The 14,362-nt window shown below is 42.4% G+C and overlaps 1 protein-coding gene across 1 annotated transcript in view; it reads left to right on the top strand.

The window, feature by feature from the left end:
- The window catches only part of meis1b (Meis homeobox 1 b), a 95,993-nt gene that overhangs the window by 58,446 nt on the left and 23,185 nt on the right, over positions 1–14,362 (top strand). Inside the window, exon 9 of the mRNA XM_055018432.1 lies at positions 7,851–7,927. Coding sequence (XP_054874407.1) covers positions 7,851–7,927 — 77 coding nt within the window. The remainder of the gene's footprint in view (positions 1–7,850; positions 7,928–14,362) is intronic.

The following is a 14,362-nucleotide window of genomic DNA, read 5'->3' as shown; positions in this document are numbered from 1 at the left end:
AGGGAGGGAGTGTGAAAGCTTCATCTTTCAATAACATCGGCTGCATCCTCCTTCCGTCTTCTACTTGCTGCTTCAAAGAGCATAAGGGAGCAATTGTGAAATACCTTTACCTAGTTTCAGCGTTCCCCCAACTCGGGCTCTTTTCACCCCCCCTCGGGCCCAACGGTGAGTTTCTAATTAAAACGTTAGGGGCAAAAGGGTAATTATGATAATAACATAATAATATCGCCAGGGTTATTAGAATGTTCTGTGGTCCCCAAATTGCTTCCTCTGAGGGATCAGATTTCAGTGGCATTACGTAAAGTCAAATTTCCTTGAAAGTCAGGTGAAATGAAATGTATTCCCCCGTGGTCGAGGTGCAATCTGAGAGTCTGATTCCCTCTTGTATGTCGTGGACATGCGTCTAAAAAAAGCCCTTTAGTTTCTCACCACGACGGCACATCCAAGTCTTCCCAGCACGGTTTAGTCCAAAGGCTTTATGTGGTTTAGGAAATCTGCTTGTTTGTGCAACGCTTTTTTTGTTTTGTTGCTTTGAACTCGCTCCTAATAGCTTCTCTGCAGCCCCGTGCAACAAGTTCCATGTATTGTAGCTGTGTATAACAAGAGAACATTTGTTTTTGAGCTCAGACATCGCTGCTACAGAGCTAGCTTGGAGCGCTGTAGCTCGGAGCTGGCACGCCAGCGCTCTGAGGGGCATCCCACTGTTTTCTCTCAGCTTACTGTGGTACCTGACTGGGATGAGGCTTTGTGGATCCCTCTTACTCCCCATTTACACACCCCCTCATTCCCAGGCAGCCCTGAGGCAGCCCACCTCCAGCTGTGGCTGCCGTTCTCCGCGCCGCTTGGTGCAAGCACCGATTGCTTTGGAGTGCCTCCCCTCTCTCAAATAGGCGGTAATTACGGGCTTAAAGAGGTTTAGTGGTCCAGCAAACTACATAATCACCCCTTGAATTAGCCCCAGCTCATCAGCCTCAGTCCAACGAGCAGCACTTACCGCTAGCACTAGCTAGCATGCTGCACCCCCTTCCCTTTATTGCACAGAGGGAAGCACAGCAGCAGGTGTTGTGCAACATCCGGCCCCCTTAATAAATTTAGCCTCCCCTGAGCTGGAATAGGGAGGACTAATGAAGCACACCTTCGCCGTTAGCGAACACACACACACACACACACACACCACATGTACAGCACGTCATATAAGACGCTTTCCTTCAGTATCAACAGACCTCACTCTTTACATTCTGCCCGCAACAATGCAGCACTTTGTTAAGACAAGACCTGGTCATGTGCATACACGCTATAAGCTTCAGTATACACATAGATAGGAGACCCACCCAGCAGTAAAGCACACTGATCATTGTTCACACCCTGCAGCTTCCCAGCAGCAGCTACGGTGCTTCCCATGCATTATGTTATATACCCTTAGAGTTCCACAAAAGCCATGAATGATATTAATCATCCATTATCATAGCGGAGGAGCTGGTAATGCAGCACGTTGTCTAATCCACTTTGTAGCAGAGCTTTAATGACATACTTTTCACCCTTTCCCTCACCAGCTAACTAGCTTTATCTCATTCCCATAGGCAAGAGCGCTGTGAGAGTTCCCTAAATCAACAAAAGCTGTTTTTTGCAAGGAAAAATGCTCATTAATGAATGCAAAAACCCAAGAACATCTGTTTTTTTTTTCTTTATCTCCAGACGAGATGGAGAGATTTGATGACAAAAACAGTTTGTGCGGGGTTTTCTTCTTTCTGGTGCATGTATATCGAGGTTTCCCCCCCTTAAAAAAAGATAAAATAATAAAAAAAAGAAGCAATAAATTATTCATGCCGGCTTTGAACTGGTTTACGGTGACCAATAGTATAAAAGAGGCCGATCCTGCACAGAGAAGGAGACGTTTATTTAGCAGAGGGCAGCCTGAAACTCTCATCCAGTAGTTGGTTCATTTCGAGTCTGTCTAAAGATCTGTTTTTGCGCTGTTTTGTTATTTTGCATCGGAGCAGCCTGAATCAGAGGAAATTAGGTTAGGGGTGCTTTGTTTTTTTTCTGTTGTTGTTTTGTTCACTCTCACTCCCTTTTCTTTTTTTTCTTTAATCCCCCCTTTCTCCCAGAGCCAGCTTTGTTGCCGGGTCCCTGCTCCCTAATGAAGTCAAAGGGATGTCAGTCGATGCCACCTACACAGAAAGGAATTTCAAATGGCGTAGCTCTCACGGCGCAGCGTGTCGCGCACACACAGGATGAAACTTCCACTGAACGAGCAAAAAAAAAGAAAAAAAATTGGGGGAAATTGAAAGCTTGTTGTATGAGATACAACAGGCTTATAGTTTGGAACGCTTGTTTTAAAGTCTGCTCATGCTCAGGGTTCGGGGCGTTTGTTGTTAGCATAACAATGTGCTCGCCTCCCCAAATATTTAAGGTAATCTCACACACGTCTGGCAGGAGCAAGGCTACACTTCCAGTAAGTCGTGACTGTGTGTGTGTTTGTGTAAAGACAGTTTGGTATGATACAGTGATGCCCTTCTAGCCAAAAGTGCCCCCGGATTAGCCGTCAGGCATTCCTGATGGGCAGCTTGGTTTCCGCAGAGATTTGACCTGGGAACAGTGAAGGGAGTGGATCTGGCCGAGTCAAGGCTGTTCACTTTTACCTTAACTGGCACACGCAAGTCAATAAGCATGAATAATGCTGCCGCTGTTTAACCAGCGTGGCGTTGCAGGTCATCGGGGTTTCCAGCGACAGGGCAGAATAACCGACAACATCCTGGTGATAACAGAAAAACACTAAACTGGTTGTTTACTGGGAATCATTTGCATTTTTTTGGCATCTTTACGCCTTGTGGCAAACCCGAACCATCTGCTGGTGAAGTAACTTAAAAATACCACTGACCCATGTGTGTTCTAGACAGATTGTGCAGAGTCACGGCCTCTAAGTTTTTTTTTTTTTGAGGGACATCACATGCGCTGCAACAATATATGATTTTCGTCTCTCTCTCATTCCTGCCTCTGTCCCCGTTTCATGGCCGCAGTTTCAGAAAGCTAATGTGGCGTGTCGAGGCTTTTTAATGGGATGCACAGAGGCTTGGGAAGCGCGGCTTTAAATAGAAATATATGCAACGATAACACCATAATGCTAATGGCGAGGGGAGGAACACTGAGGGGACTGTGGCTGCAGTGAATTGGTTAACAGGGGTGTAATCACACTCATTGAGATGGAGTCAAGCCATACAGACGATTTAGAATAATATTATTTATGCAAAGACGCTTGACTTTTATTGCTTGCTTATCAAATCTGGCCCAATTATTTGGACAAAAATGTGTTTCAATGTTAGTTTTCTCAAATTAAAAAACATCAAAAGTATTTGGAGGAGAGCTGTTTTTGCTGAGGAGGTGAGATGGAAAAAAAAGGAAGAACAGCAGCGAGATAAAAGACGTTTCTGAAATAGCCCTCCTCTTCTGGTGAAGTGAAGCATCCCTGACTAAAGAGTGATTCAGACTTTCTGTTCTTCACCCTTCTCATCGACTCAGGTGAGACTTTAAACAGCACAAAACAAGAATCAAGGGGAAGACATGACCTGGAGGAAGCAGATTCTTTTTCATGTGGAGGTTCTCAGGTTGTGAGTCTCATTTGGACAGTTTGTTCTGAATAAAAGGTCGAAGGTTCAATCTACGCCAAGTCAACTTGAGCATGGCATCGAAAGAAATAGTTTCTCCCATATTGTAAGCTACTCAAGCTTCAGGTTTCTCAGACACAAATGAAAAATGCAGGACGGGAAATTTAGAATCATAACAGAGCGGCTTGAGTCAGGTAACTTCAAAAGTTTACGATTTTTGCCTTCCTTTTTTTAATAAGGCTACTTTAAGTCCCTTTTACATTTGTGGACTTTTTTTTTACTTGAACAGGATATATTCTGCAGAGCCATTACCATCTGGAACAAAAAATATCTGATTACTACTGTTTTTGTGGCATTTTTAATTGCTAACTGTAATAGTTTTTTTCTCCCATGATGCCGAAAAGAGTTTCCTCCCGGGTTAGACATGGGACAAGGGGAGTAAAAAGGGGTTTCACAGAATATTTATGCTCTTATCTCTTTGTTAAACCCCGGGGCTCCACAGATCCATTTCCATGTCTCCTCCCCTCACCTCCTCCTTCCCTCTTCCTCTCTCTTTCCTCCTCCTATCTATCTATCCCTCTCTTGTTCTCGTCTGAGGAGGAAGACGGTCAGACAGGGAGGCGATGTTACTGATGCTGTGTTGCTCACCCACACACACATCTGTGCACAGAAACACACACAAGTGACTAGCTGGACTGAGTTGGGCAAGAAGTGCATGCACATAAACATGGTTAGATTAACGTTCAAAGCGGAACTCTAATGGATACACATACTGGGATTGGTAAGACACACAAAAAAAGAAAGAAGCAGCAACACAAACCCCTCCTGGCACCCACATGCTCCGAGTCGAGCAGAGAGTGAGCGAGCGGGGTGGAAATTCTCATGAAAGGAGTTGTATATTTGGAGAAGACATATCATTAAGATAGGCGGAGGGAAGAGGGAAGGGAGGGAAGGATGCGCAGAAACTTTCCATCTGCTCTTTTAAAGAACATGTTATTGCTTTTCTCACTAAAAGGCCTTTCTCTCTCTTTTCCCTCTCAAGCCGCTGAACCGCAGCCAAAGGCCGTTAAGACACCAGAATCACTCACAGACAATATTAAAACTGGGCGACTTGTTGCTGCGCGAGGAGCTAAATCACAGTGTTTTGACAGATAGGAGCTAATTTGGAGGTTTGGAGGAAAAAGAAAAGGGACAAAAACAGTTCTGTTGTGCTGGCTTCCTGACCGTATCTTCTTCTGGCATTAAGTGTTTGTTGTTTTCTCTGTGAAAACTTGTGATGAAGTTTGGTAAAGTGGCACTACTATGCTAACGACGCTCATGCAAGTTTATTATAAGTTATAATCACATTATTACTGACTGACATTTGCTGATTTTCTAAAGGGTATTGTTGTTTTTTTCTGCTGTTTTTTGAATGTGTTTCGAAGAAATCCCACTCCTGCTGTCGAGCACATTTCCCTCCCCGTGCTGCCATCTCAGATTGTGCGTCTGTTTGTGTGTGACTGGTTGTGTCCGTCCGTCTGTCTGTGTGTGCTGGGAAAGCTAGAGGGTAGGAAGCATTGAGACAGGGTGTATTTGTGCTGCTTCATGGCCCCTGGCAGGGCGGCGAGCCCCTATATCACGAGGAGGACACTCCTGCTTGTAGAGATGCGTAGAATGGACACATTGATCTGCTCTTGTTCAATCAGCTTTGTTTGTCAGGAAGAAGATCTGCAAAGGCAGGTTTCTCACATGATGAGCCGATATTAATATGTCAGGAGTATGTTTGTGTGTGTGTGTGTGTGTGTGTGTGTGTGTGTGTGTGTGTGTGTGTGTGTGTGTGTGTGTGTGTGTGTGTGTGTGGTTTCTATATGCTAGATATGCGTCAAGCTATCAGATGACACAAGCCCTGAAGAATAATGTTTTCTTACTTTTAGGACACACACAGTTACGCGGTTATTTTGATTTCCGATGCTATCTGATCGGGAGGATATCTGCGCTCACACACTACTGTACATGAATGAAAGCTCAGTTCACACGCAGGAGACTAAGAAACGGTTGCAGAAAAGAAGTGGACACAAATTTGGCCAGAGGCGACAATGCAATTATAACTTAGCGCATGAAATTAGCCTCCTTGTGTTCCCATTCCCCCGCAACCAATCACATGGACATGGGAAGGCTGGGAAAAAAATGGAGTCTTCTCTCTCTTTCTGTCTCTGTCGGGTCGTCCCAGCATTAAACACAATCCTGTTCATTATGCACTGAAAAACTGCGATGAAAAAAACAGAAAAAGCTGGCGCCGCACTGATTTTACACGTCTGATTGACTATCAAGGGTGTGTCGCCCTGTTGGAGTTGCAAGTCGTCGCGTGTTGTTGGTCGCCACAACTTCAGATATTAACTAAATAAATGCTAAGAAGCAAGTTGCATGATTTCAAGAAAACAAAATACTGCATTTAAGGCTGTCATTTTTGAATTTTCACTGCAGTTGTAGGTAATTTCCACCAAAATGTTCCTGTATTCAGCATTATTTATCTTGTTTTCCTAAATGTATACACAGTATTTTGAATCTGCAGAGTTTTCTGCTCCGATCCGTCCCTTCAACAATCCATTCTCTCCCTCGCTGCCCTTCTCCCTCCTCTCCTCCTCTTTTATAGCCGGCCTATGGTGTCCAGCACAGTCCATGTCTTGTCTTGGTCATGAACAGCACATTGTCCTCCTCGAACAAGGCTCCGTGCAACCATGACCCCCCCCCCCCCTTCACTCTAATATAAATCAACACACTCCCCAAGTTCACATTTATCCAATTTATTCATTCTATATATTTAAACAGGTGGCTCAACTTTAACTGTTCTCAGCTGGCTTCTCGTCGGGGGGCGGCGAGGTTTATGTTTAAAAGCTTCAAGTCGGTTTGTTCTGTCGCTCCAAGTGGACTGTTGTTTATCAGGCGTTTGTGTGTCGTTTATGAGTCTTGATTAAAAACAATATATAAAAAATGAGTGTAAGTTGAGGTCGCTTGTCTTATTATTAATGCAAATGACTAAAAATCCTAAAAAAAAAACAAAGTGGCTTGAATAAATAGATTTGATTAAAAATATTGAGACCAAGTTGGGATAAAAAATGAAATTTGCTCATCTCTGTATGAAAATCTACCGATGCTGCAGAAGTCTGACGTTGATATCTGCCATCTTACTGGCAAATATTTTGATATTTATGATTTAAAGGCCTTAAAATGAGATTATATGACTTTGTAAGTTGGCATTCAACTGCTGGGTTTGAAGTCAGTTTGGGCTGTTTGTCCAACAAAGCAACTGTTGTTCATCATTTATGAGTCTTGATCAAAAACAATATATAAAAATTTAGTGTAAGTTGAGGAAACTTGTCTTTTTTATTTGTGCAAATGATTAAAAATCTTGAAAAAGAGTCTCAATTACAGAGGCTTGATTTAAAAATATAGATAAAAAATAAAATCTGTGTATGAAAATGTGTTTCCATTGCAGAAATCTGACTTTGTTTTGCCCTCCCACTGGCTGATATTTTGATATTTACGCTTTAAAAGCCTCAAAAATGAGATTAAACGACTTTCTTAGTTGGCATTGTGTCATTTTTAGGGGGGAATTCCTGGTGCTATATTAGGCTGGTGCTGAAAAAGAATGAAACCTGGAGGGTTTTCTGTACTAGAAGCTGTGCAGTTAAACTTAAATAACTCCAGCAAAAAGGCAAACTCAACAAAGTCATGTTATTGTACCGAGTGCAATGAGGATAAAAGCAACCAGCGGCAATAAAGAGAAGAGATCCTCCTGTCTGTATTCCATGGTGTTAATGTTATATATTCCCCTCTCGCTGATTACATATGCGGCGGGGTGAAAGGGGGGCCGTTGATGCGAATATATTTGTGTAAGAGGCTGCCTAATTACCAGAGCTGGTTCTCCACTTCACTTAACTTTCTAATTGGCTTGCCTTTTTGGCTGCCATTAATTACAAGATTTCATATTCCATTAATGATTGGAGGGAGGAGGTGCAGCGTTAATATGCACACACACTCACACACACTTACAGTATACATCCAGATAGACACACACACACCCTGACGCCTACGCACCGCTGAGCACGAACACACATCTCATTCTCCAGCTCTCATTACTGCTCCGGTGTAACCTGTAACATCTCTTTCTCCACTAAAAAGCACATCAAACCACCTTTTTTTTTTCAAAACAAAAAGCTTCATTAAACAATTTGTGTTCCAACCTTCTCTCCGTCTCCTCCGCAGCATCCCTACCCCTCAGAAGAACAGAAGAAGCAGCTGGCGCAGGACACAGGCCTCACCATCCTACAAGTGAACAACTGGTGAGTCGTCTCAGAGTTTCCATGCAGTCGATCTGAGGGGCTTCGACCCCGCAGGCTATCCCAGTTCTTAATGATTGGAATTAATGCCTCCACTCCACCCCTATTTTCATCTTACACACGCACACAAACACACACCGCTTACCGAATCATCCTCACCTAGATCAATCCGTCTAAAGAGATATGGCCTGGAGTGATTTTCCAAACCCGAGCAGCCTAACTCGGCCCAAACATGAGCATCCATGTTAATTAAGAGTCAAACTACTATCTGAAAACATCCAATAAAATCATCCAACATGCACAAGTTATACAAGATTGATTACTTGAAAAGTGTTAGCTCTGAGAATAATTTAAGGCTTTTTTACTTCGCCTGACTTGTTTGAAGGCTTTTTATAACATTTCGTTTGCTTTAATCTCCCGATGAACATTTAGCATTTATTCTTTCTCAGTAAAAATGTAACATTCATTCACAAATGCACCTTTAACTTTGATTATTCCTTTAAATGATGAGGACATCTGCACACCAGAAAGTAAAAAACCTTCCCCAAGAAGTGCAGCTAGTTTCAGCCTAAAAGTCAGTGCTAAAAGTCATTTTATTGGGTTTCCACTGACTGTAAATTATTATTATTTAGCGCTTCTCCATTATGCATTAGAAGTTGTCCTTGTTAGCGAGCTCAGAAGTGGACAGACCTGATCGCTAACCCACCTTTGCAAATTACTGCTCTGTAAGTGCCAACTAGCCTGTTAATTGGGCACAAGTGTGACGGGCCACGGCCATAAAATAAGGCTGCTAACTATGCATTTTAACCTTAGGTAACACTGTAAAAGGTAGAAAGGGGCCCCGTGTCCTTGTGCGGCTACTCTTATCAGAGAGATGGCTATCAGCACATGCTTAGCGTTATTAGCCATGTCTAATTAAAGGGGTGTGGGCAAACCGTGGTCAGGCCGGGCGGAGGGCGTTTGATCTGAGCAGCACCCTTAAAATAATCCTTGAAAGTATCAGTCAGTCGCTAGGTATGAAAGTGGAGACCGCGAGGAAAAGGAGGAGACTTAAAGAGCCAGACGGAGTGTAAAATAGATGAGGAGAAAGAGGGGAAGATAAGAAGGGAGGGAGAGAGAGAGAGACAGAGATGAGACACGATAACTCCCCATTACCAGCAGTCTAACGATGTTAACATTATTCCCAGCCATTGTTCAATCTGAGACCTCAGAGACAGACAGACGTTAGATTAGGGGATGATGTATCAGTCTGTGCAGAATTCATTTTATACCAGGCCAAAAACAACACACACAGACACACACAGACACACACACACACACACACACACACACACACACACACACACACACACACACACACACACACACACAGGGGTGGAAAAAAGAAGGCCTCCAGACCAGAGGGAATCCTGTAGAGGTTATCAAATCACATGACCCCTCTGAAATCCATGGGGGATCAATTCTTACAGCTGAGATAAAGCCCAGCTCTCTGCATGTGTGTGTGTGTGTGTGTGTGTGTGTGTGTGTGTGTGTGTGTGTGTGTGTGTGTGTGTGTGTGTGTGTGTGTGTATGTGTGTGAGTCACATGAACAGTAGCTTGGTCACTGAAGGCTGACTGTGTGCTCTCGTTGTGTTTGTTATTTTTATTGGTGGGGATAGCAGCGCAGCCCGAAGGTGTGTACAGATGCATGTAGACCAACACACACACACACACACACACACACACACACACACACACACACACACACACACACACACACACACACACACACACACACACACACACACACACACACACACACACACACACACTGTGTAAATCGTAGGAGGTTAATCTCGGTTTGTGGAAGATGTTGTGTGTCTGTGTGAGTGTAAGAGAGAGAGAGAGAGAGGGGAACCGGGGGTGGTTAATCTAAGGGGTATTAGCTGTTAAACCCTGCATGCTGGGATCCCACTGCCCCCTCACATTTTCTTGTATACAAGTGTATGTGTGTGTGTGTTTATGTGCTTGTCCACAGGCGTATTTCCATGCACGGTTCGGTCGTTTGAGCAGAGCGAGCGGTACGTTGTAGCGTGGAAGGGCGATCGAGGAGGAAAACAATAAAACACATGGGGTGACGGAGAGATAAAGAAACTGACAAAAAAAGAGAGATGACGGAGGAGAGAATAAAAAGACAGAGAGAGGTTACGTTAGGGGAACTGCCATTTCACAGGCGTGTTGTTGTGCTGGTTGGGAAGCCCCGTCATTGGGTGTCTCCATAGCAACCCCTGGTGATGTTACCTCCTGACCCACGGATTTGGTGAAGTCAATTTCCCCTCGATGTGATTCTGTTTGTCAGCGCTATCGAAAAAACACGCAGGCGAGCATGTCAGAATTTTTTTTTTCCTCGTGTGTTCGACTCACGCCAAATCACGGCTGTGAAATCAAACCGAAGAGGACTTCAGAAGGCATGAAACACTTAGCGTGTTTCACGGTCACACGCAGGCCGACAGTGATGAATTCATGTCAAACGGCCACAGACTGAACCCTGGGTCATCCGTGTTTGTTGTCGTCCCAACGGGGAGGAAGACTTAAACAGCCACGTACAGGCGTGTCTTTATTAACATGTGTGATATGCTCTATCTCACATATATGACCGCTCCATATCTGTCCTACTCCCTCTCGCACACACACGCCGTAGACGTGTTAACACACATGTCGATGTGCATTATTGATGAGCGAGCACGCGGCAGGGCTCAGCAGATTAAATAAAAATGCTAAAGGCCGGCAAGGGGCGCAGATCACTCATGAATTATTGGCAGAAATACGCAGCACCAGGGAATCTCAATTTGAATGGAGGGAGTGTGTGAGTGTGTGTGTGTGGGAGGGGGCAATGCATGTTCATATTGAGATAGCAGAAGCATATATGGAGAATGTAAGGACATGCTGGACTAAATGCAAACACACAACGCCCCTGCAGGGTAGCCTATACAGTGTATACAAAGACAGAAAGTCGCACATGTACACTCTGTGGACGGGTACAGTGTGTCACATATGAACACACACTTATTCAAACACTCAGTTAAATGTTCTGCAACGGTTTTCAAAAAATACACATGCAGCAGCTCTGCAGAAGCTGTCCTGATTGATTTGTGTTGAGAAACCCTCTGAACTCCGACCAATTTGCCAAATTTTTGCTCATTTTTCGCTGCAGTATAAAATCCTGCTCCTCTATGGAAGCAGCACAGACACAACTAGAAGTAGAGGAATGTTTTCTGTGCAGCATGACACAGTTCTAATGCCATAAATCATAAAAAAGACAAAACAAAAGTTGAATTTCTTTGATTTTCCAAATAAAAAAAACACCTGGAATTAGTATATTTCTTGCTACCCACAGGTGTGACTAATACTGGTTCTATTTTTTCTACTTGTATCTTGAATTTCTTCCCTCATTTGTCTCCTGTCTGCTCATGATGTGTGGTTCAGCCCAGTTCAGAGAAAAGTCCCTGGTTTTTTGTCATGTGGCTGTTGGGAGCAGCTGAGCCTCTCATGGCTTGAGGAGCAGATAATTTTTCACTTTTGACAAAATCTGGTTAGAGCGAAATATTAGTAGAATAATGTGATTTTGATGAAACGTCCTGCTAACGTGGTTAGATTCGTTCCAATTGATTCGGAGCATCAGAAAGTTGAACATCAGATGACTTTCTGTTTGTTTACAGTTTCAGTCTTTTATAAATGGTGTAATTTGGTGATTTTATTCATTAATTTATTTGAAGAGAACACGACTTTCAAACCTTTATTTAGGTTTTAGGCCTGACAGGCTTAAAGATTCTATGAAATAAGTCAACTTATTTAGTAAAATGATGAATATTAATTGAAACACAAAGAATGCAACATACATTTTGAATACATTAAGGATTACTTTATGCAAAATAATTAATTTTTAACATCTTATAATGACTTGCAGTGGAGAAAATGTTAAGAAAGTTCAGAAAAGAGGCTCAAGAATGTTAGACACTACCGTTGAATAGTTTGGGGTCACTCAGAAATATCCTTATTTTTGAAAGAAAAGCAGTTTTTTGTTCACTGAAGACAGCATTAAATGAATGATAAATCCAGTGTAGACATTGTTAATGTGGTAAATGACTATTGTAGCTGGAAACGGCTGATTTTTAATGGAATATTTCCATAGAGGTACAGAGGAACATTTCCAGCAACCATCACTCCTGTGTTCTAATGCTACATTGTGTTAGCTAATGGTGTTGAAAGGCTCATTGATGATTAGAAAACCCTTGTGCAGTTATGTTAGCACATGGAGAAAAGTGGGAGTTTTCATGGAAAACATGGAATTATCTGGGTGACTCCAAACTTTTGAGCAGTAGTGTATCGATATAGTTTATTCTAATAGAACTACTGAGGTTTTCAATCTTTTTTTTTCACTCAGCTGTAAAAATCTTCCACACATGAGCAGCTGTCCCTCCCAGGCCACCGTAGGAACGGTGTCTGATGACAAAAAGTAAACAGCAGATGCAAACGATATCATCTGTGTTTAAAATCAAACAAATCCCATAGAGATTTATTTGCAGAGCAATTATGGCACTTCAGAAATTCAAAGGAATTTGATAAAGAAGAACAGCTTCAAAATTCCTCTTTTGTTTCTCTGATTCAGTGCACTAATAGAGCGCAGGATTACACTGTCCAAACTGTTTGGTTAAACACAATGGACACTCTCTACTTTTTATGTGAACAGACTCAAAGACACGGCCTTAAAAAAAAAAAAAAATATCACCTGTTGGAGAAGTGAGTTTAATAATTCAAGAAGATGTACCCAGAAACAGCTGAAAGGTTAAGAAATTTAGAATTTCTATGTAAAATTTGTACACGTTTAACCCTCGTGTCGTCCTGCGGGTCAGGCTGACCCGTTTTAAAGTTTGAAAATGTGGAAAAAAATATATATTTTCACAGTAAAAACTTCCACATTTTCGGGAAATTTTTGAAAATTTTTTGGTGCAACAAAAGAAATGTTAAAAAAAATAAAGAACATTCGATTAAAAAGCAACCAAAATCCAGTGAAATTCGCTGGATTTTGGTTGATTTATTTCTGAATGTTCTTAAAGAAAATATTAGAATTTTTACTGATATATATGCAATCACTTTTCTATATTTTTAGGATTTTTTTGGAAGATTTTTATTCATTTACATTTTAATTTTTTTTATTTTTTAAATTTTTACTTCTTGCAAAATTTGGGGATTTTTTTTTGAATAAAACTTTTAAGGGACACTTTTAAGGAGTTTTTGGAATTTTCTTCCTGAAGATTTTACAAATTTTTATAAATTTGAGGAATTTTTTGCTGAGTTTTTGGATTTTTCTTCAGACACGGGAACAACTTTTTGGTGCCCATAAATGAGGACAACAGGAGGGTTAAAGAGATAAACGTACGACAGAGCCATCCTGAGTGTGTGATGTAAATATAGACTAAATATGGATCAGCAGAGGCAGAAGTCAGGCAGTGATTAGATTCAGATCCGCTGATAGACTCCTGGTTCAGGCCGTCGTTTCAGAGCGTTCCTGAACAATCCAACCTCTTACCTGCTCACGCAATTACTGAACAACAGCAGCAGCTAAAAGCTCAATGCGAAACGTATAAAATGCCTTTCCTTCTCCCCGCACTCGCTCTTTCTCTGGATGCAGTCAGTATCTCCGTGCTAAGTTCTCCTAACGCTCCGGTGATGTAAAAATCGATGGCGAGGTCATCAGGTTTCCCTTGTTGGCTGCCCCTCCCCTTCCTGCCTGCAATTTAATAATACCCCTTTAAAGGCAGTGTTTAAGCCCCGCCGAGCAATTGTTTTGTCAATAAGACCTCCTTTTACGAACATCTTAAAAGCATGGACAGGGAGAGAGAGAGAGAGAGAGAGAGAGAGAGAGAGAGAGAGAGAGAGAGAGAGGTAGTGTTTTAAAGGGCAGAGTGGACGGACGCTGAGGCTACTTAGGAAGGAACGGCGTGGACGGACATCTACGACGCTTATCAGGTTTCTGAAAGCACAAACTGAGGAAGAGCAGAGGGGAGGAAGAGGTGAGGGAAGGGAAGGAGGGCCGGAGACCGGGGCAGGAAAGAGAAGAACATGGAAACAAGGCTTCAGAAGAAGCACTTGTCATTTTTAGCAACAAATTCCAACAGCATGAAGCGTGTTCGACATGCGACGTTAATGAAAACAAGGATAGTATGACTCAGTTTAATTACATCGGGGGTCGTATCTTCTCAGATGAGGAAGTTCTGATAAGATTTTATTGTTGTGACGGACAAAAAAAGTCATGCACAACCATGAAATTAAAACTCAAAGTTCAAATCTGACCTCTCACACAGTGTTCCTGCTTTTAAATGAGGAATAATTAGCTGACCTTATCTGTCTGTAATCGCTTTCATTCCACTTTAATTAGTTAAAAACCTGATTTTCGGA

The sequence above is a fragment of the Amphiprion ocellaris genome, chromosome 16 (genome assembly GCF_022539595.1).
Source record: "Amphiprion ocellaris isolate individual 3 ecotype Okinawa chromosome 16, ASM2253959v1, whole genome shotgun sequence".
Classification (NCBI taxonomy): Eukaryota; Metazoa; Chordata; class Actinopteri; family Pomacentridae; genus Amphiprion; species Amphiprion ocellaris.
This window is presented reverse-complemented; position numbering and strand designations above follow the sequence as displayed.